Below are 27,632 nucleotides of genomic sequence, written 5' to 3'. Positions count from 1 at the left end.
GGTTATGAATGCTAGTAATGTAAATACGTTCCGTTTTTCTACAGAGTGGTTTTGCTATTTTATTTTCTATTTTTTGTTAACTTATTTTTGACTTTTATAATAAAGATTGTTGTGTACTGTAGAGGTTTCAGGAACTGACACAGTATTTCTGTTCAGACTTGCACTAAATACAATTTTCAATACCTGACTGCAGTAAACATCAAAACACCATCACTCAATTCCATGCAAACCCTCCCTTCAAAATTAGCACACGTCAATATTTATCTTAAAAAAAAACAGTTTTACTTATGTATATAGTGTCATAAATACAATACACCTTTTAAATAGCCAAATAATAAAATCTTGATTTGTCAGCATCGTTTCACACCTGGAATAAATACACATACAGTACTCATAGCTGCCACAGTAGCACATTACACCTTTACACACCTTTAAACATCAGCTGTAAAAAGAAGGAAATGAAGGAAAACACCCATGGGATACTTCACTGGTTCACTGGTAGAGCTCTGTCATTGGCAGAGAGGTCACATACACAACACTCGTTAGTGGTTAGACAGCATCATTGGCCGCTATCACATCCCCATGGCAACTGGACAGGAAAAGAAGGGGCAAGGGGGAACAGTCCATATATGGCGTTCTCACCGTCTCTGTCAGGTGACCTGTTTTTGAGGATTTCAAGTTGGCTGATGCCCAGCAGCAATTTACAGTTTGATTTGAAGTACAGAGAATCACTCAGAGACATACAGACATCATCCAGTGAAAAATGACACAGTCCATCCATTAGTCTGGGGTTTGGCTTTCAGAAGAACACTGTTTCCTTCAAGTCTGAGACATAGAAGTCTATTTCTTTCATCTACACACACACACTGCTCATAGCCTACGGCAGCCTCTCCTCTCTACAAGAACACATACTCATGGAAGCTACATAGTGTCTTATAAGGGAAGAAAAGGCGGAAACAAGGGAAGGAGGAACGTAGATAGGACAGTAAGGAAAGGAGGGGATAAAAGGCAGGAAAGGTAACAGACTTGTTATGGTCTGAACCTCTGGTCTGTGGCTGAGCCCTGGTAACAGTATTCACATACAGGAACAACAGCCCTGCGTAGTGAGCTCCTAGCTAATATAACTGGCGTTTCAGACACTGACAGCATATAAGACACACAGAGGTCCAACACACAGAGAACAGTCACCACCGAATACAGGGCATTGGGTTTCGTACAGCAATAATATTATAATATTCTCCATATATAATTCCAATATATATATATATATATTTATGTATACTTCTATAAAAAACATATGTCATCCATTTTATGTACAAAGCGAGACGATAAATGATTAGTACCTTGCATAACCGAGAGGGGGTGACGGTGTAGGTCAGATTTGTCATTAAAACGCCCAGGAGTTGAGCCCACATATTTAGAACTGGGACCAGACCAGGACAGGGAGCACATCACCACAACAACAAGGCTACTGGGGGTACTGGGGTCACAGGGAATAGAGACTGGGCTGAGTCTCCTTTACAGCAGCGAGTGTGGCCAATTAGCACGCTCAGAGTTCAAAGGTCAAAGGGTCAGAGGTCACCTCCATATTGCACATGTCCCAGGGAGAGGGTGAGAGGTGAAGCTGGATTCAGGTCCTTTAACAATCCAGATCTCTCCCAAATTTGGCATGTCACTCTCGAAAGGCCGCAAGCATGTGTCCATACAAGTAATGAGAATGCACTGAGATGGAAAGGAGAAAGAAAGGAGGGACAGTGAGAGAACAGGGAAGGAGGGAGAAAGAGAGAGAGATATGGAGGGACAGTGAGAGAAAAGAAAAGGAGGGGGAAAGGGAGAGACTGTCACTTAAAAAAAACTTTTTACCAACTTTTTACCAAGTTAAAGCATGGTCGTTAGAACATGTTAGAATTGGGTTAAAATGTTGATAGAAAAATATTTGTACTTTGCACCTTTAATAATAATAACCAGAATAGGAACCAGGCAAGCCTAGTTCAGCCAGCCTGCAATTAAAAGTAATAAATATTGTTGACCTCACGGGACTTGAGCCCGGGTCTCCAATGTCCTTAACCACTAAGCCACGGTGCTACATGGTTGCCCAGTGTCAGTAAAGCATCTCCACATTAGATCTTTGTTTCACACATTAACATCATATTAACTTCTAATATTTCATTAGACGCCATTAAACAATGTGTTAAACTGACTAACGTTTCTTAAGTTCACCTACACAAAGAACAGCATCTATACTGTAAAATTTTAACAGCTTATTAACCAGTAATAGGCTTACTAGTATCTACTAACTTACTACTTGGAATAGTCATAAGAATTGAGCAATTGCTAGCGAGACTGAAGATTAACTATACAGTACCAAAGATATTTATTTTTATGGCACAAAAACTTTCATTTTTCTTTCATTCCTGAATGACACTTATACAATAATTATCAATATAGGTGAAGATAACTGACTTTTTCCTCAAATGAAAAGATGAGAGAATTTTGGAAACCCCTACTCTTATACAGCACAAGGGGTTGTGATCTAGCCTAAATTACCCCAAAAAGCATGCACGGATGCGTACTCCGAGCAGCTACTGAAGGTTGTATCCAGTGTTTGTCTATCCGGAACAAATCCTAATGCATAATGGGTTTTGACTGTGACGAGACCTATAGTTTGCAGGTCTGCTTCTCTAACCACTACGCTATTTAAAAAGGGGTCAGTCACTCACTCACTCAGTCAGTAAGAGACAGTCTCTCTTCTTGGACGGCTCCCCTTACGCGGTCCGACAATATGTTTCACCTGATGATGATCTTAACATTAGCTCATAACCATTGTGAAGTTATCACGAGTTGAACCTAACCAGTTTGATAGCATTGCACAGTCAGGTGACTTGGGATATTTAGTCATTTGTTACTTAGCCATTTGTTAGCATTGTTCAGTCAGGCCCCTGGACCTAGGCGTTTGTTAGCTGCTCAGACAGGCTACTGGCCCTAGCTATTTGTTTGCATTGCTGAATCAGGCTAGTGGACTTAGCCAGTGGTAGCAGTGCTATGTGTCTTACCTGTTAGTGCTAGCTCCTGTTAGTAAGATTGGAGTTAGCATGAGTACGTCCGTACAGCAGAGGGGTCGAGTCTCTGTGGCGCCAGGGGAGGAGCTACACGGGCACGGCAGGAATGGGGATGGCAGAGCGGGACAGAAAGGAGACATGCAGTGAGTCAGGCAAAGCAGAGAGAAAGGCTCTCACTCAAACACGCGGAAATGCCCTCAAACACACCAGGGGTTAAGATGAAATCATTTAGAGGTTGTTGTTGTTAGTGCTTGCATTGTCAATACATTGCCAAACAGACTCACCTTAAACGCACACAACCGCATTCAATTGAACTATGAATAAACAGTCCCCATTCCAAACAGAACACACACACCCAACACACCTTCTGGTTGCAGCTGTTTCTTGGGTCCCAGTGCCATAGATGGGGGCATGGACATAGAGGGCATACGGAACCCAGCGGGCAGTGTTTCCATGGAGCCGGCCATCATTCCCATTCCTCCACCTCCCTCACGCGCTCGGAAACGCTTACGCCACGACGGAGAGCGCCGGAAGGTCTTGTCATCTCCACTCTGCAGACAAACAGTCATGTGAAACCTGTTGTGCAACGCCAAATGGTAATAATGAAATACAATGCCTTCAGATTTATTTACTTCCCTTCACCTTTTTGTTGTGTTATAATTTTACAATTAATACATTTTTTCCCCATCCATCTACACAGAAGACCCTATAATGACATAGTTAGTGCCAATTAATTTAAAATCAAATACTGAAATATTTAATGTACATAAGTATTCAAACCCCTTATTTAGGACTATCACATGCAGTGTGCCTTTCTAAATCATGTTTAATCAGTAGAATATTACACAGATGGACTCCAGTCAAGTTCTAAAGACATCTCAATGTCCAATGATGATCAAAGGACACATGTGAGCTTCATTTTGATTGTAATGTCAAAGGGTCTGAAAACGTATGTACATGAGATATTGTCTGAAAAGGTCTTTCTGCTTTGTCATTAAGGGGTATTGAAGGTTGGGGTGTGAATGTTGATGGCATCAGTTAAAATAAATAATACAACAACATGTGGAGAAAGTGAAGGGGCCTGCATACTTTCCGGAGGCACTGTGTATATTACAGTGAAACTGAAAACTCTGGTTCCAGTTATTTCTGGTTAGTTCCTCACCTCTTCCAATCTGCGGTCTGTGCCAAGGGCCAGGACGTTGTTGAACTCTCTCTCTAGAACCTGCCGAGCCTGGAGTGTACACACACACACACACACACACACACACACACACACACACACACACAGAGAGAGGTATACTATCATGGTGAGAATCCCTATCTCATGTCCTTAGCCTACATTATTGACCCCTATCTCATATCCTTTAGCCTACATTATTGACCCTATCTCATATCCTTTAGCCTACATTATTGACCCTATCTCATATCCTTTAGCCTACATTATTGACCCTATCTCATGTCCTTTAGCCTACATTATTGACCCCTATCTCATGTCCTTTAGCCTACATTATTGACCCCTATCTCATATCCTTTAGCCTACATTATTGACCCTATCTCATGTCCTTTAGCCTACATTATTGACCCTATCTCATATCCTTTAGCCTACATTATTGACCCTATCTCATGTCCTTGGCAACCTTTGCGTATGGTTTATTGTTATATTCTTATCTTGTTACTGTTATTGGTTTCTGATTCACATTGGCTGTCTTCAGTAATCATAACAGCCAAGGATTTATGCACATGGCCATTCAGAGACTCCTCAAACTCCATCATCATTAGCATATCAGTCCAGACCTGGTGTTCTTACCAAGGATCTTCAGAGGCTTCCAGTTCATGTTCTATTATAATTAGTCAGGTCATTTCTATGAGGTAGGAGTCGTGGTCATCTATTAAGGGGAGAATGTTTAATGCTCTGTCATTTTATAAGAAACTCTGCCTAAACAGTTTGAGTTGTTGCTTGTAAAAATGCAACTCTCAAAACATGTCAACCACAGTTGCTGTCTGTTATAGACCTCAGTCTGCCCCCATCTGTCTGTTATAGACCTCAGTCTGTGCCTGTCTGTCTGTTATAGAACTCTGCCCCTGTCCATCTGTTATATACCTCAGTCTCCCCCTGTCTGTCTGTTATAGAACTCAGTCTGCCCCTAACTGTCTGTTATAGACCTCAGTCTGTGCCTGTCTGTCTGTTATAGAACTCAGTCTGTGCCTGTCTCTCTGTTATAGACCTCAGTCTGTGTCTGTCAGTCTGTTATAGACCTCAGTCTGTGTCTGTCTGTCTGTTATAGAACTCAGTCTGTGCCTGTCTGTCTGTTATATAACTCAGTCTATGCCTGTCTGTTTTAGACCTCAGTCTGTGCCTGTCTGTCTGTCTGTTTTAGACCTCAGTCTGTGCCTGTCTGTCTGTTATAGACCTCAGTCTGTGCCTGTCTGTCTGTTATAGAAGTCAGTCTGTGCCTGTCTGTCTGTTATAGACCTCAGTCTGTGACTGTCTGTCTGTTATAGACCTCAGTTTGTGCCTGCATGGATATCTGGAGTATGTACTTGTGTGTGTGTGTGTACCTGTGTGTTCTGCATGGGTATCTGCAGTATGAGGGCCAGGCTACTGTAGTCGAAGGTCTCATCCAAAGCGATGAGAGCCCCATGGACTCCACTCTCCATCAGGTTGGTACTGTAGTCCTTCAGACCGATACTCTGAACCCAGTGGATCACCTGCTCATTGGTCCACACTAATGCATCTACGGGGGTTGGGGGGGTAGACAGAGACAGGACAGCACATAACCCATCTCATATACTGTACCTAAACAGATGTAGGTATTATCAGACAGATTGAAACTCACGGGCATACCCCCTTTTGTTCTGAATAAGCACAGCTGTCACCCGGGTTTCTGAGTGTAGAACAGGCGCGCGCGCGCATTAGGAGGGGGAGGCTTGTGATGTGACAGGACAGCTGAGTCAAGTTCATATTCAGTGCTGAAAGGTGGCAAAGTTTGTATGTGCATATGTGTGTGTGCATGAGAGTGTTCATGGGTGTGTCTATGGGTGTGTCTATGGGTGTGTTTGTGGGTGTGTCTATGGGTGTGTTCGTGGGTGTGTTTATGGGTGTGTTTGTGGGTGTGTTTGTGTGGAGCTATCAGTGAAGGGCTCAGCTGTCCATACATAGAGACAACCTTGTTCAGTCAGTTAAGTGGTGGCAGATAGCGTAGTGGTCAAGAGCAGTCGGCCAGTAAATGAAAGGTTGCTGGGTCTAATCTCAGAGCCGATAAGGTAAAAAAAGCACTTAACCCTAATTGGTCCCGTATATTGATCTGGATAAGAGCGTTTGCTAAAATGTGAATGGTTCACTACTAACATTAGGCCCCTAGATGGTGCTGTGTCCACAATCCTCACACCCCGAGATGCTGCTGTGCCTGCTGAATACTTTGAAGCAGTTCTTATTAACGTCACTAGATGGTGCTGTGTCTTCAGACAACTGAGAGATGTCAATGGAAAACATTTGTAAGATGTCAGGTCTATGACCAAAGGTGTAATAGTACAAAGTAAAACTTGAATGTATTCGTCTGTGTGCACCACTTTAAGGAGGTTACTAATAAAGACCTAAATGATAAGTAAAGGGAGTTCACAACTAACCAGTGACCTTGATACTTTTCCACATACCCTTTTTGAATTGACCACAGGTTAGTTATAAACTCCTTTTACCTGGTCATTTTGGTATAAATTAGGAGGTTCCCTAAACAGGTGAACACAGCCAAATACTTTAACTTTGTACCTCCGTCTATGACCGGTGGTGTTTACCTTTCATGTCATGCATGCTCTCCTCTCTGCGGCGCTCCAGGTCTTTTCTGTCGTAGTTCAGTCTCTTCAGGCACATGACCCCATACTGCAGACTGGCCCTTGGAAACACACATTCACCGTTCATTCTTTAGTCAACATCTGTAATGGGAACAATGTCTTTGCTACAATGCAAATTCAATGCTATTATGTTCTCACTGGCGTGTGTATTTTTCCTACATCGTGGCATAGGTGGTAGGCTGGTTACCATGGTGACTGACCTGTGGAAGCTGTCCACCATCTTGAGGTGTGTGCGGAGGTCTTTCTTGGTGAGGTGGTCCAGCATGCGGGCGTCCACCAGACACTCCATGAAGTAGGAGCGGTACTGGGGGAGGCCCAGGCTGGGCAGCCACTCGTTACCGATCCACTCGTGGTTCATGTCCCCATAGGCCAGAGTCTGTGTGTGTGTGTGTGTGGGGGGGACGGATACAGTTAACATCAGATAGATAGGAATCTCCGTCTGTGTGGGGGACGGATACAGTTAACATCAGATTGATAGGAACCTCCGTCTGTGTGGGGGACGGATACAGTTAACATCAGATAGATAGGAATCTCCGTCTGTGTGGGGGACGGATACAGTTAACATCAGATAGATAGGAACCTCCGTCTGTGTGGGGGACGGATACAGTTAACATCAGATAGATAGGAACCTCCGTCTGTGTGGGGGACGGATACAGTTAACATCAGATAGATAGGAATCTCCGTCTGTGTGGGGGACGGATACAGTTAACATCAGATAGATAGGAACCTCCGTCTGTGTGGGGGACGGATACAGTTAACATCAGATAGATAGGAACCTCCGTCTGTGTGGGGGACGGATACAGTTAACATCAGATAGATAGGAACCTCCGTCTGTGTGGGGGACGGATACAGTTAACATCAGATAGATAGGAACCTCCGTCTGTGTGGGGGTTAAGCAGAAGTCTAGGGTGTGTGCTCTTTGTGACATGGAGACACTGCTCTGCCCCCCTGGCTCAGATGTTTGCTGTTATGACAACAACAGGTTTTAGTGGGAGGGGTTATCTCACCTGTGCCCAGCTTCCCTCCTCATTCTCCTGAATGATTGACAGCATGGCAAAGACAGATTTGGTTAGACAATGCTTACGAATCCACACACACACACACACACACACATGCACACACACCCACACAAGCACACACGGACATGCACACATACACGCACACACACACGGACACACACAAACACACACACATACCAATGCAACAATGTACTGTTTTTAAACTCAGGAGAGCCATAAGGAGAAAATGGTTAGCATTGATAGATCAATCATAGCAGATGTTATTAACAAATAAAGGTAAATAATAAATCACATTATGAGACAAAGTAACAGACAACCAGTGTCAACGCTCCATAACCAACCAGAACAACCCACCGAAGACATGCTAACCCAGGCAAACCCATGCAGGCAGGCAGTGTAGTTCCAGGAGGCTGGGGGTGAGTGGCTGGGGAAGCAGACATATGTGTAGCCCGATGGGGGACCATGTGGAGGGGTGGGTGGGGACCATGTGGAGGGGTGGGGAACAGTGTGGAGGGGTGGGTGGGGACCGTTGGGTGGGAGGGGACAACCCAGATGGCACTGACCGCTTTAGTGGAGGAAGCCAGGTTCTCCATCTCTTCATGAGTCAACCACACATTTCCAGAGGACTGCGCAAAGAGGGATAGAATACGCACACACACACACACACAAGCACACGCGCACACACACACACACACACAAGCACACGCGCGCACACGCACAAACACACAGAAACACAGAGTATGTTCAGTGACAGGGAGTGTGTTTCAGGCTGTATCTGACCCAGTGTTAGGAGTCCAGGGATCTGATTCACCCCCATGCAGCCCAGTGGTCAGAGTGAAGACAAGTGGCAGCCCCAAGTGGCACTAGCATTTGTGACAGGTGAGTGTGCGTGTGTCCGTGTGTCTGTGTGGGTGCGTGAGTGAGTGCATCTGTGTGTGTGCGTGAGTGTGTGTGTGCGTGCGTAAGTGATCATGTGTGTGTGTGTGTGTGTGTGTGTGAGAGTGTGTGTGTGCGTGTACCGTTCTAGAGGTGAGTGGGGCTGAGGGGCTGGTGAGGGACACCATCTCCTGGATGGCCAGCCGTAGTTTGAGGCGGTGGAGGGGGTTGCTGATGCCAATCTCCCTCTGGATCTCCGTGTCCGACAGGGCAGACATGATGGCACCGCTCTTCACGTTGGCACGGCACGCTGCCACGTACCAGGCGGGCATGCCAACCCACAGCTGGAGAGGAAGGAGAGAATGTTCATCATCATCATCATGTCACTCTGTAACCTTCTGATCATCCTGTCTGCTGAGGTAGGGATGATTCATTTCTGCTAGGGTTAGGGACAGGGGTTAAAGGTTGTGGGAGAGGTCATGGTTCAGGGGTTAGAGGTTCTACCTCTAGCCAGGAAACCACGGTGGGTCCATCCCACTGGGCGAACGGCAGACCTCTCCTCCGGGCCTCCTCCAGGAGCTCATGTCTGGCAGGAGGATGGGGGAGAAATGCAGTAGAGAGAGATAGAGGGGAAAAGGAGAGTCAGGGCTTCAGTTTCTAAAATGCTACTGACAATCTAAATGTCAGATGAAGTGAGAGAAAGACAGTCTAAGAGAGAGACAGGCAGTGTGTGTGTCTAAGAGAGAGACAGACAATGAGAGAGAGAGAGTGTGTGGGAAAGATAGACATAGATCGTACTTCTTCTTCATCCTGCGGTCTCTCTCAGCCTGAGTTCCTAGCTTGCCCAGAGTCATGGTGTCTCCGATACTCATGTCAAATTCTACTGAGACAACACAACAGAAGTATCATCCAGTGTGGTGTTTCAGAAACAGGGGTGATGGTGTTTCAGAGACAGGTGTGATGGTGTTTCAGAGACAGGTGTGATGGTGATCAGAGACAGGTGTGATGGTGTTTCAAGGACAGGTGTGATGGTGTTTCAGAGACAGGTGTGATGGTGGTCAGAGACAGGTGTGATGGTGGTCAGAGACAGGTGTGATGGTGGTCAGAGACAGGTGTGATGGTGGTCAGAGACAGGTGTGATGGTGTTTCAGGGAGAGGTGTGATGGTGGTCAGAGACAGGTGTGATGGTGTTTCAGAGACAGGTGTGATGGTGTTCAGGGAGAGGTGTGATGGTGGTCAGAGACAGGTGTGATGGTGTTTCAGAGACAGGTGTGATGGTGTTCAGGGAGAGGTGTGATGGTGGTCAGAGACAGGTGTGATGGTGGTCAGAGACAGGTATGATGGTGGTCAGAAACAGGTGTGATGGTGGTCAGAGACAGGTATGATGGTGGTCAGAAACAGGTGTGATGGTGGTCAGGGAGGTGGAGGGCTGTGTTACCTCCTGGCATCAGGGCAGGTAGAGGTTCTCTCCCCAGTGTTCCTCCTCCCTCCATCCTGCCCTTCTCCTTGCTCTTCCCAAACAGGCGTCCTATAGACGACTTGATGCCCTTCTTTGCTTTACCCCTGTAGAGAGAGATCCAGTCAGATGGTCTTTGTGTTTAAAGAGCAGGTGTGTGTGTGGGGGAGGGGGGTGTTACCCTCGTCCGTCCTCCAGACTGCCAGTAAGCTGTGCGAAGTTGGTCTCCAGTCTCAGGCTCCGGGGGGAGGAGGGGGGAGACGTCTCACACTTGATAGTAGCCTTATCCTCACGAGCCTCCACTGGAGACTGGAGGGACATAAAGAGAAGGGGAGGGGTTAGAGGGTGGGAGGGAGAAAGGGAGAGAGGGAGGGTGGCAGGAAGCGAGGGAGGGTGCAAGGGAGGGAGTGTAAGAGGGAGGGAGAGAAGGTAAGAGGGAGGGAGAGAGGGTGAGAGGGAGGGAGAGAGGATGAGAGGGAGGGAGAGAAGGAGGGAGAGAGGATGAGAGGGAGGGAGAGAGGATGGGAGAGAGGGAGGGAGGGTAAGAGGGAGAGAGGGAAAGGGGGAGGGAGGGAAAGGGGGAGGGAGGGAAAGGGGGAGGGAGGGAAAGGGGGAGGGAGGGAAAGGGGGAGGGAGGGAGGTATGCTGAGAAAGCCTGTGTGAAGCCTGTTTTTTTCAGAAGCTGTGACAACACATCCAAGCATCCTTGACAACGGTGTTATTTTTAGTACGTTCCAAAGCTCTTTAAGAACGGGCGCATTACGAGAGCAGGGAACGATCCAGCCTCTCTTAGTTCTGTCAGGTTAAGATGATGAGAAAACAGACTTACTGCTATTTTCCTGCGGTGTTTCCTTAAGTCGCTAGGCTGTTACAAACATGAGGAAGACACCGACACAGAAACACAATTAGACACAACCAGGCTTGAACATCTCAACAGGCTACTAGAGGGAATGAAGTCAGAATGCATGACTAGCAGTGGAAGGGTCTTTAGTCTCACCCTGTACACATGTATATAAGTTAGCCTCAATAACGGTGGACTGTGTGTAAGTGTGTGTGGGTGTGTGTGTGGGTGTACATGTCTCACCAGGGTCATGATGCCCAGCTGGTGGCTGGCATTGTGGGCGTGGTGTTTGGGGGTGGAACGTCCACTGTTGGGCGGGGACGAGGAAGAGGCCAGTGATTGGGCAGTGGCTGAAGTGGGCATGGCCCGGGGGCGGAGTGTAACATTAAGCCCGTCCATGCTGCCACTGTTCACACGTGACTCTATCTCATCAGCCCTGAGGTCAGCTGACTCCCTCTCTACCTGGATCATCCTGCACCAGAGGGACACGTTGCAACTATCACCGCACATACGATACCGTGGGAGGGATTCTGGGATGTTATGGCGCATTCCATTTGTAATCAGAGGTTGGAATTTCCGAGTTCCAAGTCAGAGGTTTCAACTGGAACGCCCCCTCAAGTCGGAATTCCAACTCGGAAAGTCAGAACAACCCCACTAGCCCCGTGTTGGTAATCCAAGATGGCAGCACCCATTTAGCAGAATAGTGTTATGAATTATATAGGAAAATGAAATGTTTTGTTACGTTACAATATTCCGAAGAGCCCTCGCCTGTCCAGGTTAAAGGTTAGGCTACCAGTTACGGAATGGCCAATTAAAAAGTGGAACACAATGAAAAACATTGTATATATTCCGAAAGGGCGAGCGCAACAAAGGGTTTTAATGGGGGGCGTCCATCTTGTTTTCCAACTTTGGACATTGGAATGCAATCAACTTGGGTTAACTCGGGTGTGACATCATTCCCAGTTCTGAGTTCCAGCTTCTGAGGTAAATGGAACGCGGCATTATAGTGTAATGTGATAGTGTCATTGTGTGATGGATAGTGTAATGTAATAACAACGGATAGTGTGATAGATAGTGTGATGGATAGTGTGATTTACAGTGTGATGATAGCGTGATGTGTTAGTGTAATTTGATAGTGATGGATAGTGTAATTTACAGTATGATAGAGTGATGGTAGTGTGAATTACAGCATGATAGTGTGATGTGATATTGTGATGTAATAGTATAATGTAATAGTAAACTTGAGTGAGTCTTTATTATCCCCATGAGGAAATTGAATAGAACAAGGAACGGAAACGAGCTACTGCTGCTAGTCGCTGCAGGTGTGATAGTTAGATAAATAGTTTGATGCGCAACTGTGATGAATAGTATGACAGTGTGATGTAATATTGTGATATTCTGATGTGAGAGTGTGATAGTATGATGTAATAGTGTGACATAATAGTGTGATAGTATAATATGATATGAGAGTGTGATAGTGTGATGGAATAGTTTGATGTAATAGTGTGACAGTGTGATGTAATAGTGTGATACTCTGATGTAACAGGGTGACAGTATGATGTAATAGTTTGATAATCTCATGTAATAGTGTGATGTAAGTGTGATGTAATAGTGTGATATTCTGATGTAATTATGTGATGTAATAGTGTGATAATCTGATGTAATAGCGTGATGTAATAGGTTGCAAGTGTGATGTGTTAGTGTGATGTAATAGTGTGATAGTGTGGTGTAATAGTGTGACAGTGTGGTGTAATAGCGTGATGTAATAGTGTGACGGTGTGATGTGTTAGTGTGATGTAAAAGTGTGACAGTGTGATTTAATAGTGTGACAGTGTGATGTAATAGTGTGATGTAATAGTGTGATATTCTGATGTAATTGTGTGATGTAATAGGGTGACAGTGTGATATGTTAGTGTGATGTAATAGTGTGACAGTGTGGTGTAATAGTGTGATAATCTGATGTAATAGCGTGATGTAATAGGGTGACAGTGTGATATGTTAGTGTGATGTAATAGTGGGACAGTGTGGTGTAATAGTGTGACAGTGTGATGTAATAGTGTGATGTAATAGTGTGACAGTGTGGTGTAATAGCGTGATGTAATATTGTGACAGTGTGATGTGTTAGTGTGATGTAATAATGTGACAGTGTGATGTGCTAGTGTGATGTAATAGTGTGACAGTGTAATTTAATAGTGTGACAGTGTGATGTAACAGTGTGATAGACAGCGTCTGCATTGGTGTGCTCTCCTACCTGATTTCCTCATTGATGGCATCCAGCTGTTCCTGCAGCATCAGAGCAAGAGTCTGTGCATCTGATTGGCCGCTGGGTGACAGGAGGGCGGAGCTAACGTCATCATCTAAGTCTGACTCCACCTCTATATCATTGCACAGGAGGTGACTGACGCTTCCGCGTAGAGACGGGTAGTCCTGCTCAAACACAGCACACACCTGTAGGATGGATACACACACACACACATAGTCACACACAGACACACACACACAGACACACACACACACAGACAGACACACAAACACACACAGACACCATTACACACATGATTTACGATCACACCATTACTCATATGATTCTCACACCATTACACACATTATTCACACTCACACCTCATATATTTGAAGAATTTAAAAACAGTCATATTAGTAAAGAAATATCACTTACATGCCACATATGTATGTCCAGGTAGCAGGGTGAAAGACAGATGCATTGGTTAGATGGATATGATGAAGACAGTCTGTTAATATAAATAACTATCAACCATATTACAGCCCTGATCAGGGCCTTCAGGTCTGCAGCCATGAGGGAGAGGAGAGGAGGAAGACAGGAAGAGAAGGAGGAAGAGAGAAAGATGAGAGGACGATGGGAGGAAGATGAGTGGAGGAACTGAGGAAGATGAGAGGAGGATGAGAGGAAGGTGAGAGAAGGATGAGAAGACGATGAGAGGAGGTTGAGAGGACGATGAGAGGACGATGAGAGGACGATGAGAGGACGATGAGAGGAGGATGAGAGGAGGATGAGAGGACGATGAGAGGACGATGAGAGGAGGATGAGAGGAGGATGAGAGGACGATGAGAGGACGATGAGAGGATGCAGAGGAGGATGAGAGGAAAATGAGAGGAGGATGAGAGGAAGATGAGAGGAGGATGAGAGGAAGAGAGTTGGAAGACAGTGAAGAACAATGATGAGAGTGAGGAGAGGTAGGAGAGGGGGACGTGAAGAGGATGAGAGCAAGTACTGTTTCATGACAGAGTTTGGGATGAGCGCAGACAGAGGGCCCACAGGCATGGGATGAGTTTTCTTCACCTTGGTAGGTTCATCCCTCAGAGCTGCCAGACGCCCCTTCTGTGCCCGTCTGATGACAGCCGAGCTGTAGTGCCCGTCCTGCCCCTCCACGACGGAAAAACGCAGGTCACTGGCACTGCCCATGTGAGACCTACACCCACACACACACGTGCACACACACACACACATTATAGGACTAGTATGGCCCAGTCCCAGACTACTGTGTGTGGTATCAGGCCTGAGACACACTACCTAACCTCCTGTGTGTGGGTATCAGGCCTGAGACACACTACCTAACCTCCTGTGTGTGGGTATCAGGCCTGAGACACACTACCTAACCTCCTGTGTGTGGTATCAGGCCTGGGACACACTACCTAACCTCCTGTGTGTGGTATCAGGCCTGGGACACACTACCTAACCTCCTGTGTGGGTATCAGGCCTGGGACACACTACCTAACCTCCTGTGTGGGTATCAGGCCTGGGACACACTACCTAACCTTCTGTGTGTGGTATCAGGCCTGGGACACACTACCTAACCTCCTGTGTGGTATCAGGCCTGGGACACACTACCTAACCTCCTGTGTGGTATCAGGCCTGGGACACACTACCTAACCTCCTGTGTGGTATCAGGCCTGGGACACACTACCTAACCTCCTGTGTGGTATCAGGCCTGGGACACACTACCTAACCTCCTGTGTGTGGTATCAGGCCTGGGACACACTACCTAACCTCCTGTGTGGTATCAGGCCTGAGACACACTACCTAACCTCCTGTGTGTGGTATCAGGCCTGGGACACACTACCTAACCTCCTGTGTGGTATCAGGCCTGGGACACACTACCTAACCTCCTGTGTGGTATCAGGCCTGAGACACACTACCTAACCTCCTGTGTGTGGTATCAGGCCTGGGACACACTACCTAACCTCCTGTGTGTGGTATCAGGCCCAGGACACACTACTTCTGAGTGTGTGTACCTTGGGTGTGTCTGAGTGTGTGTGTGTCTGAGTGTGTGTTTCTGAGTGTGTGTACCGTGGGTGTGTCTGAGTGTGTGTTTCTGAGTGTGTGTACCGTGGGTGTGTCTGAGTGTGTGTACCATGGGTGTGTCTGAGTGTGTGTACCGTGGGTGTGTCTGAGTGTGTGTGTCTGTGTGTGTGTGTGTGTGTGTGTGTGTCTGTGTGTGTGTGTGTGTCTGAGTGTGTGTACCGTGGGTGTGATCCATCTCCAAACACTCCGCTCCGGCGTTTCAGATGGTCAATCTCATTCCGCAGCTTCTCAATCTCACCAATCAGACGCTCCTAAAAAAGAAGAAAGAAATAGTGGATTAATGCTTGATAGATAAAGACAGTGGGGTAAAATAGAAACCTATTATTTAAGAGCAGTGGGCCTTATTCAATCCCATGCCGCAACAGTCCAGCACACCAGTGTTGTGGATTTGGATGGTAGAATGGCCCCTGAGTTGAGGGTTTAAAGTCTTCACCCTTAATAAAACCATATGAAATGAAACCATAATACCTCATCTAAACCATAAGGGTAATACGTAATCCTACTGTAAGAGGTGTAATCTATTACTGTAAGGTAAATAAATAGTGGGGGTACACTGTGAGTGAAAACATTAGATGGAGCCCTATCTTACCTTAACACCTAACCCTGTCTAACCTTAACACCTAACCCTGTCTAACCTTAACACCTAACCCTATCTTACCTTAACACCTAACCCTGTCTAACCTTAACACCTAACCATATCTAACCTTAAAACCTAACCCTATCTTACCTTAACACCCAACCCTATCTTACCTTAACACCTAACCCTGTCTTACCTTAATACCTAACCCTATCTAAACTTAACACCTAACCCTATCTTACCCTAACACCTAACCCTATCTAAACTTAACACCTAACCCTAACTAAACTTAACACCTAACCCTATCTAACCTTAACACCTAACCCTGTCTAACCTTAAAACCTAACCCTATCTTACCTTAACACCCAACCCTATCTTACCCTAACACCCAACCCTATCTTACCCTAACACCTAACCCTGTCTTACCTTAATACCTAACCCTATCTAAAATTAACACCTAACCCTGTCAAACCTTAACACCTAACCCCTGTCTTACCTTAATACCTAACCCTATCTAAACTTAACACCTAACCCTGTCTAACCTTAACACCTAACCCCTATCTTACCTTAACACCTAACCCTATCTTACCTTAACACCTAACCCTAACTAAACTTAACACCTAACCCTGTCTAACCTTAACACCTAACCCCTATCTTACCTTAACACCTAACCCTATCTTACCTTAACACTTAACCCTAACTAAACTTAACACCTAACCCTATCTTACCTTAACACCTAACCCTAACTAAACTTAACACCTAACCTTATCTAACCTTAACACCTAACCCTGTCTAACCTTAACACCTAACCCTGTCTAACCTTAACACCTAACCCTGTCTAACCTTAACACCTAACCCTGACTAACCTTAACACCCTGTGATAGGCTGTTGTTCCAGTCTAGACTCACCCTGGTGTGGTGGAACTCCTCAAGTTGTTTCTGGGAGTTCTCCAGATCCTGGATCAGGGAGTTCTAGAACAACAGATAGAACATCCCAATTCAGCTGGAGTCACTGGTTTGAGGCCGTGTGTCTGTTGTGTGTGTGTGTTGTGTGTGTGTGTTGTGTGTGTGTGTGTGTTGGGCCATGCCTTGTCCTCCAGCGCGGCCATGCGTTCTTTAAGGTGGAGCTGCAGTCTTTCGTTTGACTCAGTAAGCAGACGGTCCACCGTGTCAGACAAACGCTTGTTATGTTCTTCATTCATCTTCTCTCTCTGACGTGCCTGAAAGAGGGAAGGACACAGAGAAAATAAATAGAAACAGAGTGAAAGGTTTAAACACGTTCCTGACTATTGTGACCTACATGCAGCACTTCAGACATACTCCAAAGAGAAAGGACTTGATTTGGCATCGCTGCATCACATTAACAGATTGAAATGATTGAATCTCAAACACACACATTCATATTTGCTGCAGTTTTGTATGGCAACTTCTTCACTCTACTGATGAGCTCACAAACAGAGCTAGACACTAGCCATGCGTGAATTATTCATATTCTAAGTATATCAGCCAATCAAGGATCTGTGGGGGAGGGGAACAGGCTGCGCCAGGAAATGTGTGGATTTGGTCCATATGTACACAACAAGGTGTGACGGTTTGACACTCTAAATAACACCAACGAGTATAAGTGTCTCAGTGGGTGTGTTTGGGTGAGGAAATTTGAAAAGACAAAGGCAAGTGTCAAGGCTAATGTACAGTGTTGTTCTGAGCTCAGAGGGAGGACAGGAACAGCCTGCTAGGCTAGACTCCAGTGTAACCCACACACCCTGCACAGCTCCTGGTTTTTCTCCTCCAGTTGTGACTCTAGCTGTCTCAGCCTCTCCTCCACGTTGCCATGCCGCTCCTCAGCCTGCAAGGGGAGACATCGGACTCTCCATCAAACTGCATTCCGGTATTCACACACCCAGCTGTTTCCAAAAATGGACAGTGTTTTGTCTACCTTCAAATCCTATAACAAATGCCTTGACTACGGTGGTATCAATTGCCTTTATTACAGTGGTAGGGTTAACCCTGTGACTGGGTGTCGTTACCTTGGTGAGGGCTGGCATTCTCTGTGACTGTATGGTTACCTTGGTGATGGCTGCCACGGTTTGTGACTGTGTCGTCACATTGGTGACGGCTGCCATCCTCTGTGACTGTGTCGTTACCTTGGTGATGGTTCACACCCTCTGTGACCGGGTGTTACCTTAATGAGGTCTGCCATCCTCTGTGACTAAATGTTACCTCGGTGACGGCTGCCACCCTCTGTGACTGGGTGGTTACCTTGGTGATGGCTGCCATCCTCTGTGACTGGGTGGTTACCTTGGTGATGGCTGCCATCCTCTGTGACTGAGTGTTATCTTGGTGATGGCTCCCACCCTCTGTGACTGGGTGGTTACCTTGGTGAGGACTGCCACCCTCTGTGACTGGGTGGTTACCTTGGTGAGGGCTGCCACCCTCTGTGACTGGGTGGTTACCTTGGTGAGGACTGCCACCCTCTGTGACTGGGTGGTTACCTTGGTGAGGGCTGCCACCCTCTGTGACTGGGTGGTTACCTTGGTGAGGACTGCCACCCTCTGTGACTGGGTGGTTACCTTGGTGAGGGCTGCCACCCTCTGTGACTGGGTGGTTACCTTGGTGAGGACTGCCACCCTCTGTGACTGGGTGGTTACCTTGGTGAGGGCTGCCACCTTCTGTGACTGGGTGGTTACCTTGGTGAGGGCTGCCACCCTCTGTGACTGGGTGGTTACCTTGGTGAGGACTGCCACCCTCTGTGACTGGGTGGTTACCTTGGTGAGGGCTGCCACCCTCTGTGACTGGGTGGTTACCTTGGTGAGGGCTGCCACCCTCTGTGCCAACTCTGCCTCCACTTCTGGTAGTGTCTCAGCCTTCCTCATGGTCTGTGCCAGTCTCTGCTCTGCCAACTCCAACAACTCTTGGAGCTGGCGCACCTTCTCCTCACTCTGGCGGAGGTACAGGGGGAGAGGCAAGGAAAGTGCACCAGGAGGAAAGATATTAAGAAAGGGAGAGCGAGAAACAGAATAGGAGTTAGGAGGAAGAGAGAGTATCATACTATTAATGGTTAAACCACTTATATACAGCATATGCTGTCATTGCTCATTTCTATGCGTCACATCTGTCCTGGACTCATAGAGTGTGTTTGTGTGTGTGTGTGTGTGTGTGGGCTGTGTGTGTGTGTGTGTGTGTGTGCACGCTACCTGTTGGTACAGAGAGTCTTTAGTAGCCAGTTCGTTCTCCAGCTTGTCGTTTAGATCGTGGATATGGGTGGTTTCCCTCTGAGCGGCCAGGTAACGTTTTTCTAATGTTGTGATCCGTTCCTCCATATCTTCCCTCTGAGCCAGCCCCTAAAACAGGCATATAGTAAGAGGAAAAAGACAGCATTGTGTGTGGGGGGGATCCTACATACATTAGAGTGGTGTTTAGTCTGATCACATCTAAACTTTAAACAGATCACCAGTAAGTTGACTTTGTTTTTGATTCTAGCAGGATCTCTGTCAGGTCTGACACTTTGAATTACACCCTTTTCTCCTTTCCTTCTGTTCTGTCATTCTCCCTCTCACTCTCTCCTTTCATTTCCTTGTTTCTCCTTCCCATTTCCTTGTTCTATATTCTCCAACTGTTTTTCTCCTCTCCTCTTCCTTCTTACATCCTCTCTCCTAATCTACGCTCACCTCCCTCTGTTCCCTCTGTTGTTTGATTGACAGCTCCTCGCTGCGACTCAGCTCTCGGCGGGTGTTGGCTAGCTCCGCCTCCAGTTCTGCCACGCGGGTACTGAGCGTGGCTGATCGCTCGCGGCTCTGAGTCAGCTCCTGGTTGGTCCGATCAAGATGCTCCTGTAGCTCCACTGACCGGCTGCTGTCATCATGGGCATCTATGGAACCATTAGGTAGCCTCTAAAATGACACACACACAGTTCAGAGATGGAGGGAAGAAAGATGGGAAGAAAGACCCACTGTAACAGTCGGTCATGGCCTGTGCCGTGCCAGCCGTTACATTTCTACCGTGGGGAGAACAAGTATTTGATACACTGCAGATTTTGCAGGTTTTCCTACTTACAAAGCATGTAGAGGTCTGTAATTTTTATCATAGGTACACTTCAACTGTGAGAGGCGGAAACTAAAACAAAAATCCAGATTTTTTTTTTATAATTCATTTACATTTTATTGCATGACATAAGTATTTGATCACCTACCAACAAATAAGAATTCCGGCTTTCACAGACCTGTTAGTGGTTCTTTAAGAAGCCCTCCTGTTCTCCACTCGTTACCTGTATTAACTGCACCTGTTTGAACTCATTACTTGTATAAAAGACACCTGTCCACACTCTCAAACAGACTCCAACCTCTCCACAATGGCCAAGACCAGAGAGCAGTGTAAGGACATCATACAATTGTAGACCTGCACAAGGCTGGGATGGGCTACAGGACAATAGGCAAGCAGCTTGGTGAGAAGGCAACAACTGTTGGCGCAATTATTAGAAAATGGAAGAAGTTCAAAATGATGGTCAATCTCCCTCGGTCTGGGGCTCCATGCAAGATCTCCCCTCGTGGGGCATCAATGAACCCAATAGAAAATATTTGGAGGGAGCTGAAAGTCCGTATTGCCCAGTGACAGCCCCGAAACCTGAAGGATCTGGAGAAGGTCTGTATGGAGGAGTGGGCCAAAATCCATGCTGCAGTGTGTGTAAACCTGGTCAAGAACTACAGGAAACCGATGATCTCTGTAATTGCAAACCAAGGTTTCTGTTGCAAATATTAAGTTCTGCTTTTCTGATGTACTTATGTCATGCAATAAAATACAAATGAATTACTTACAAATCATACAATGTGATTTTCTGGATTTTTGTTTTAGATTCCGTCACTCACAGTTGAAGAGTACCTATGATACAAATTACAGACTTGATAATACTGGCCCAATAAACTGATACAACTATTAATATACCCTAAAATGATTAACCCACTTTTATACATGTGATATTTGTTGATAATATAATTATAGTTTGTGCTGTAAAAGGAACATTTTAGTCTATTGTCCACCTTGAATATTCCTACTACTACTTGATGTCACTGCTGATCTGTTGAAATTAGTCTTGACCCACTGCCCAGTCTCATGGCAAGGCCAGGATTGACAACATGGTCAATAAATGCGGCACAAATTGAATGAAGAAATAGAGCTCTTTGTATTCCACATTGAGTTCCTCCACTACCATGCATCTGAACTCCTCTTCCCTTCCCATTGATTGGTCCATTCTGGCAAAGAGCAACTCATTAAGGATCGCTTTTACGCCTGAATAACAACTGATCGCTGATTGAACAATCGCAAAAATAAATGTTGTATACGAGCAGAAGACATTCACATTCAACGTACAAGTTTGTAAGAGCTGTTTGTATGTTTTCCTTTTGATGGACATGATTTACTCAACTGAGTTTGCGATGAAGGTCCAGTTCCATTAAAAGTATCTCAGCAATCGAGTAAAACCTCTAACTTAGTGGTGGATCAGCCAGTCTGTCACTAGGTGACCTGGAAGGGTAGGCCACCAGGGATGGAAGAGATGCTGTGAGTGTTAGGGAAGGAATGTGAATGTGTCCTTGAGGCTGTCTGGGTACAGGCTTTTCCCAGAGGATGGTCTAGACTGAGTGACTCGCTGCTAAAGAGGCTGAAACAGCTGACACCTCCGTCTGCTGCCGGCACCTCCCAGTGAGGAGGAGAGGGACAAAAGGACTCTGTACCCGGCCGAATGACTGCTAATGACATCACTGTATTACTTCAGCACTTATAGCCAAATCATCTGGTGTTTCTACTTACTGCTGAGATTGCAGTTTTCCACGTTTCAGGACTGTGTTTCACCCCCAAACTATAAACACACTCAAAACTCACATCAAGTTGACAAAACTCAACATTACATCAAAATACTTGTATCTGGTATTCCTAAAAGTTTTCCCACAAAAAAGCATCTTAAGTAATGCCATCACTGGAAACCCACTGCATGCTGGGGAGAGGAATTGAACACACAAATAAACATAATGTTGTTACAGAGAACAGAATCGTACAGAAAATACAGAAATACCATAATACCATTGTTCATTTTGTGCTGGGTTGTGCACATTAATTCAGTGATGGGTTTTGCCAGCTAATTAACTCTTTTAATTTTGTTTTAAAATAAGTATAGGGTTGCAGTTATACTTCAACAATCTACTTCACAGGTTATGCTTTCTGACACAGAGTACACAACCTGGTGTATGTTGCACATTATACATTGGAAGAATCCTGTTGTGCTCATTAGGTTATCTTGGAGATCAAATGGACCCCAGTTTTATTAAAAGTGTCTCAGCAATCAATAAAAACTGTAAGTAACCAGCTGTCCAAACTGTAGTACTCAGGGCTGAATACTGATGGGGGCACAGCACAACTGCCCACCAGCTCAGACATTCAGTAGGCCCTGAAATAAAGGTTACCTACACTGTAAAGAGGGTGGGCATAACATTGTTTCGCAACAAGGTAGAGGCCCACTAACCACAGCTCATTTATGGCCCCTAAAAGACTAGAGCCAGACCTGCAGTAGCTTAACTGATGTTCTGTCCAGAGAATTATGTCATCTGACCCTCTTGAGGGCTTTTCTGACTAGGCCCAAACTGTCCTCCATGTTTAATTACATAAAGCTTTATTATTCCCTATGGACAGACACACACATACTTAACACATGTTAACATGTTCAATTCAACAGAATATTAGTAGTGGGAGAGGGACATGGCTAAACCGGAATTATAATCATCACAATGACAGAAGAGCTTAGAATCTCAGATGTGTGTGTGTGTGTGTGTGTTTGTGTATGTGTGTGTTTGTGTGTTTGTGTGTGTGTGTTTGTGTGTGTGTGTGAGTAAGAGAGAGAGAGAGATGTAGACACATAGACAGACACACCTTCCAGTTGGGTTTGGATGCATCGTTCCTGTCCAGTGAGTCTCCCTCCTTCCTCTGCCTCACAATGGACAGCTGCAGACACACACACACACACATACCCACATACACACGCACACACACATACACACACAGGGCAAAGGGTCACCTGGCGGGTGTTTTACTGATACTGGATGCAGGTTGTGTTTGATACTGGATGCAGGTTGTGTTTGATCCTGGATGCAGGTTGTGTTTGATACTGGATGCAGGTTGTATTTGATCCTGGATGCAGGTTGTGTTTGATCCTGGATGCAGGTTGTGTTTGATACTGGACGCAGGTTTTGTTTGATACTGGATGCAGGTTGTGTTTGATCCTGGACGCAGGTTGTGTTTGATACTGGACGCAGGTTGTGTTTGATACTGGACGCAGGTTGTGTTTGATACTGGATGCAGGTTGTATTTGATACTGGACGCAGGTTGTGTTTGATACTGGATGCAGGTTGTATTTGATACTGGATGCAGGTTGTGTTTGATACTGGATGCAGGTTGTGTTTGATACTGGATGCAGATTGTATTTGATACTGGATGCAGGTTGTGTTTGATACTGGATGCAGGTTGTATTTGATACTGGATGCAGCTTGTGTTTGATACTGGATGCAGGTTGTATTTGATACTGGATGCAGGTTGTGTTTGATACTGGATGCAGGTTGTGTTTGATACTGGATGCAGATTGTATTTGATACTGGATGCAGGTTGTGTTTGATACTGGATACAGGTTATGTTTGATACTGGATGCAGGTTATGTTTGATACTGGATGCAGGTTATGTTTGATACTGGCAGACTTGCACCACTGATGAACACACCCTGACTCTCTCTAAATCTCTCTAAAATATGTGGTGTCAAAGGCTGCATTTCTATGACATTCAACATTAGAATTTTCTTTCCTACTCTATACAGGCCTCAGGGAGCTGGAGAGACATTAAGAAGCTGTGATGTACTTGCCAGCCACAGAGTTCAGGAACATAAAACAAACCTAACAAGTTACTTTTGATCCCATTAGTGGTTTTCTCAGATCAGCACAGAAAAGCTTGCAGTTAATCTAATATGCCTTCTTGTTGAACGTGTTAACGATGAGCAGATGAAACACCTAACACACACACACACACACACAGACAGGTTGCGCGTGCTTCCACGGACACACACACACCTCCTGAGTTGTGGCTGACAGCTGTCCCTCCAGTGTGGTGACTCTGTCGAGGGCTACCCGAAGCCTCTCACGCACCTGGAAGACAGACAGTGTCAGATAGGCTGGAAAAACAGCCTGCTGTACGGAGAGACACAGGGAGACACACACCTTCTCATCCAGGGCTTTGTGGTGTTCGAACAGGGACTTGAGGGCCTTGAGGACCTCCACCTCGCTGGACACCCCAGAAGGGGGAGGAGCCTGTCTCTTGACCACTGTCATCCTCAGGCTGCGCTCGTGACGAGACACCAGGCACTCCAGGTGCTCCAACAGCAGCTGGAACAGGAGACACACTGTACACTATATAGTATGGCCACACTGCATACAGTCAGACAGACACACACACTGTATACTATATAGTATGGCCACACTGCATACAGTCAGACAGACACACACACTGTACACTATATAGTATGGCCACACTGCATACAGTCAGACAGACACACACACTGTACACTATATAGTATGGCCACACTGCATACAGTCAGACAGACACACACACTGTACACTATATAGTATGGCCACACTGCATACAGTCAGACAGACACACACACTGTACACTATATAGTATGGCCACACTGATGCATACAGTCAGACAGACACACACACTGTACACTATATAGTATGGCCACACTGTATACAGTCAGACAGACACACACACTGTACACTATATAGTATGGCCACACTGCATACAGTCAGACAGACACACACACTATACACTATATAGTATGGCCACACTGCATACAGTCAGACAGACACACACACTGTACACTATATAATACGCTCACACTGATGCATACAGTCAGACAGACAGACACACTGTACACTATATAATACGCTCACACTGATGCATACAGTCAGACAGACAGACACACACACACGAATGTTGATAGACAGACAGGAAAAGCCTCTCACCCTGGTGTTGTTCCTCTCGGCCTTCAGCTCAGATATCTCCTCTTCTTTCTCTAGCAGCTGCTCCCGACACACGTTCAGCTCCTTGGTGAGAGTGGCAAACTCCTGCAAACATTGAAACTGTTTTTATGCCATCTGGTTTAAAGAGCACACCTTTTTGCGCAGCATCAGTGGTTGATAGAAAATAATTGGGGAATACATCACACACATTTTACCTTCACCACACCCCCATACATTTTACCTTCACCACGCCCCCATACATTTTACCTTCACCATGCCCCCATACATTCCACCTTCACCACGCCCCCATACATTCCACCTTCACCACGCCCCCATACATTCCACCTTCACCACGCCCCCATACATTTCACCTTCACCACGCCCCCATACATTTCACCTTCACCACGCCCCCCATACATTTCACCTTCACCACGCCCCCATACATTTCACCTTCACTATGTCCCCATAAATTTCACCTTCACCACACCCCCATACATTCCACCTTCACCACGCCCCCATACATTCCACCTTCACCACGCCCCCATACATTCCACCTTCACCACACCCCCATACATTTCACTTTCACCACGCCCCCCATACATTCCACCTTCACCATGCCCCCATACATTTCACCTTCACCACGCCCCCATACATTTCACCTTCACCACGCCCCCATACATTTCACCTTCACTATGCCCCCATACATTTCACCTTCACCACACCCCCAGATTTGGGGGGAAAGGGAGGTCCTGAACACCCAATATTACAGACAATTTGCCTCCCCTATGCAACAAAAACCTACACTCTCATCAATTGAACTAGACTGTTTGGGTTGAGAGACAAGGAGATTATGTGTGTGAGTTTGTGTGTGAGTGTATACCTGCCTAGCACTCCATTGGTAGCTCCTTGAGTCTCTGGCACTGATCCAACTCCAATACCTTTCAGTGTACCTTTATTAATACTAAGACACATGCACACACACACACAAAGCAGACAAGAGAGATAGTGGAAAAGACAAGTGTCTGTGCTCCTCTACTGTGACTAGTATCTGTTCTTTCCTTTGAGGTGTTCTGAGTCACTGAGCCTGGATTTCCCATGACCCTGACTGGTCGTGCAGGACAGGCTGGAACAGAGAGGACAGGGAACTGGGTCAGTGTCTTCATTCTGCTGCTCTTTCTCCACAGGGGCCAAGCAAGAGAAAAGAAGGCCAGTTAAAACCCACACACAGAGTATCTGTTCCCTTTCTCTCTCCATCAGAGAAGGAGCATCAAAAGGCCAACTCACCAGCCACTTCCTCCCTTCTGGGCTCCCTCCCTAACATCTCTCCCTGGCCTCCTCACTAGCACCTCTCCCTGGCCTACTCCCTAACACCCCTCCTTGGCCTCCTCCCTAGCCCCTTGCCCTGGCCTCCTCCCTAGCACCTCTCCCTGGCCTCCTCCCTAACAACCCTCCTTGGCCTCCTCCCTAGCACCCCTCCATGGCCTCCTCCCTAACACCCCTCCTTGGCCTCCTCCCGAAAACCACTCCTTGGCCTCCTCCCTAACACCACTCCTTGGCCTCCTCCCTAACACCACTCCTTGGCCTCCTCCCTAACACCACTCCTTGGCCTCCTCCCTAACACCCCTCCCTGGCCTCCTCCCTTGCACCCCTCCTTGGCCCCCTCCCTAACACCCCTCCCTGGCCTCCTCCCTTGCACCCCTCCTTGGCCTCCTCCCTAACACCCCTCCATGGCCTCCTCACTAACACCCCTCCCTGGCCTCCTCCCTAACACCCCTTCCTGGCCTCCTCCCTAACACCCCTCCCAGGCCTCCTCCCCTAACACCCCTCCTTGGCCTCCTCCCTAACACCCATCCTTGGCCTCCTCCCAAGCACTTCTCCCTGGGTCCCTCATGCTTCTATTTCCTTGTCAGCTTCTCCATCCCATCATGAAAAAGTGCTTGAGAGAAACATGGATTCATAAATGCTTGAGAGTAAATAAAAAGGGAATGAAAAAAGGCGATGTTTGAAAAGAGAAGAGGTTGAATCCACTGTTCATTCTCTCATTATCTCCCCTCAGCATCTATCTATATATCTATATATCTATCTATCTATCTTAACCAATAATCATCAGGCAACATGGCTTGTAATGTAGCTGCAATTCTGAGTGTGTTGAGTGATGTCATTGTTCCTATGGTAGCTGGAATAGTTAATAAAAGATGCAGAGAGCTTTAGTGCTTATTCTGATTTCAAGCACCAAGGTTACCCTGCCATGAGTGAACTGGGGACCTGAGACCAGATGGGAAATGAAGTTTCAAGTGTCTTCAGTAGGACATGCTCACACAGGGGACATACTGCTGTCCTTTTCCTCTCTGACACTCTCACACAATACCTAATAGGGAAGCTGGATACTTGTCTAAAAGTCCTGGAGAGGCAATTCTGCCTGCCCCAAACGCCAAACTCATGTGTGACATGTATGAATGTGTTGGTGTTAGTGAGTTAGATTGTTAGTGTGTGTGTATGGGTGTGTGAGACTGCAGCCGTTGCCAAGCAATGCTGAGCTCAGACATTGTAAAGGGATTTCTCTCCTT

The 27,632-nt window shown here is 46.3% G+C and overlaps 1 protein-coding gene across 12 annotated transcripts in view; it reads right to left on the bottom strand.

The window, feature by feature from the left end:
• Positions 1–259: 259 nt before the first annotated feature.
• The window catches only part of ppfia4 (PTPRF interacting protein alpha 4), a 77,529-nt gene continuing 50,156 nt past the window's right edge, over positions 260–27,632 (bottom strand). For 3 of the 12 annotated variants that reach the window (XM_034287243.1, XM_034287253.1, XM_034287254.1), the window contains exons 2-30: positions 25,069–25,170; positions 24,265–24,429; positions 24,118–24,192; positions 22,934–23,005; positions 19,687–19,908; positions 19,213–19,359; positions 18,823–18,957; positions 17,781–17,864; positions 17,107–17,238; positions 16,928–16,990; positions 15,602–15,693; positions 14,420–14,549; positions 13,352–13,548; positions 11,344–11,572; positions 11,089–11,124; positions 10,441–10,568; positions 10,242–10,366; positions 9,602–9,686; positions 9,308–9,389; positions 8,947–9,147; positions 8,491–8,553; positions 7,916–7,942; positions 7,109–7,284; positions 6,852–6,949; positions 5,619–5,794; positions 4,222–4,290; positions 3,424–3,610; positions 3,054–3,146; positions 260–1,722 (exon numbers count right to left, since the gene is read on the bottom strand). In XM_034287243.1, the coding sequence (XP_034143134.1) occupies positions 3,088–3,146; positions 3,424–3,610; positions 4,222–4,290; positions 5,619–5,794; positions 6,852–6,949; positions 7,109–7,284; positions 7,916–7,942; positions 8,491–8,553; positions 8,947–9,147; positions 9,308–9,389; positions 9,602–9,686; positions 10,242–10,366; positions 10,441–10,568; positions 11,089–11,124; positions 11,344–11,572; positions 13,352–13,548; positions 14,420–14,549; positions 15,602–15,693; positions 16,928–16,990; positions 17,107–17,238; positions 17,781–17,864; positions 18,823–18,957; positions 19,213–19,359; positions 19,687–19,908; positions 22,934–23,005; positions 24,118–24,192; positions 24,265–24,429; positions 25,069–25,170 (3,357 nt within the window). In that variant the 3' untranslated portion in view covers positions 260–1,722; positions 3,054–3,087. Of the gene's footprint in view, positions 1,723–3,053; positions 3,147–3,423; positions 3,611–4,221; positions 4,291–5,618; positions 5,795–6,851; positions 6,950–7,108; positions 7,285–7,915; positions 7,943–8,490; positions 8,554–8,946; positions 9,148–9,307; positions 9,390–9,601; positions 9,687–10,241; positions 10,367–10,440; positions 10,569–11,088; positions 11,125–11,343; positions 11,573–13,351; positions 13,549–14,419; positions 14,550–15,601; positions 15,694–16,927; positions 16,991–17,106; positions 17,239–17,780; positions 17,865–18,822; positions 18,958–19,212; positions 19,360–19,686; positions 19,909–22,933; positions 23,006–24,117; positions 24,193–24,264; positions 24,430–25,068; positions 25,171–25,945; positions 26,186–27,632 lie in introns of those variants that run through there. The other 9 variants (XM_034287255.1, XM_034287244.1, XM_034287249.1 and 6 more) reach the window with 9 other exon arrangements.

This window comes from Esox lucius, chromosome 17, assembly GCF_011004845.1.
Source record: "Esox lucius isolate fEsoLuc1 chromosome 17, fEsoLuc1.pri, whole genome shotgun sequence".
In the NCBI taxonomy this organism is placed as follows: Eukaryota; Metazoa; Chordata; class Actinopteri; order Esociformes; family Esocidae; genus Esox; species Esox lucius.
The sequence above is the reverse complement of the archived record's forward strand: the minus strand, read 5'-3'. Positions and strand labels throughout refer to the sequence as shown.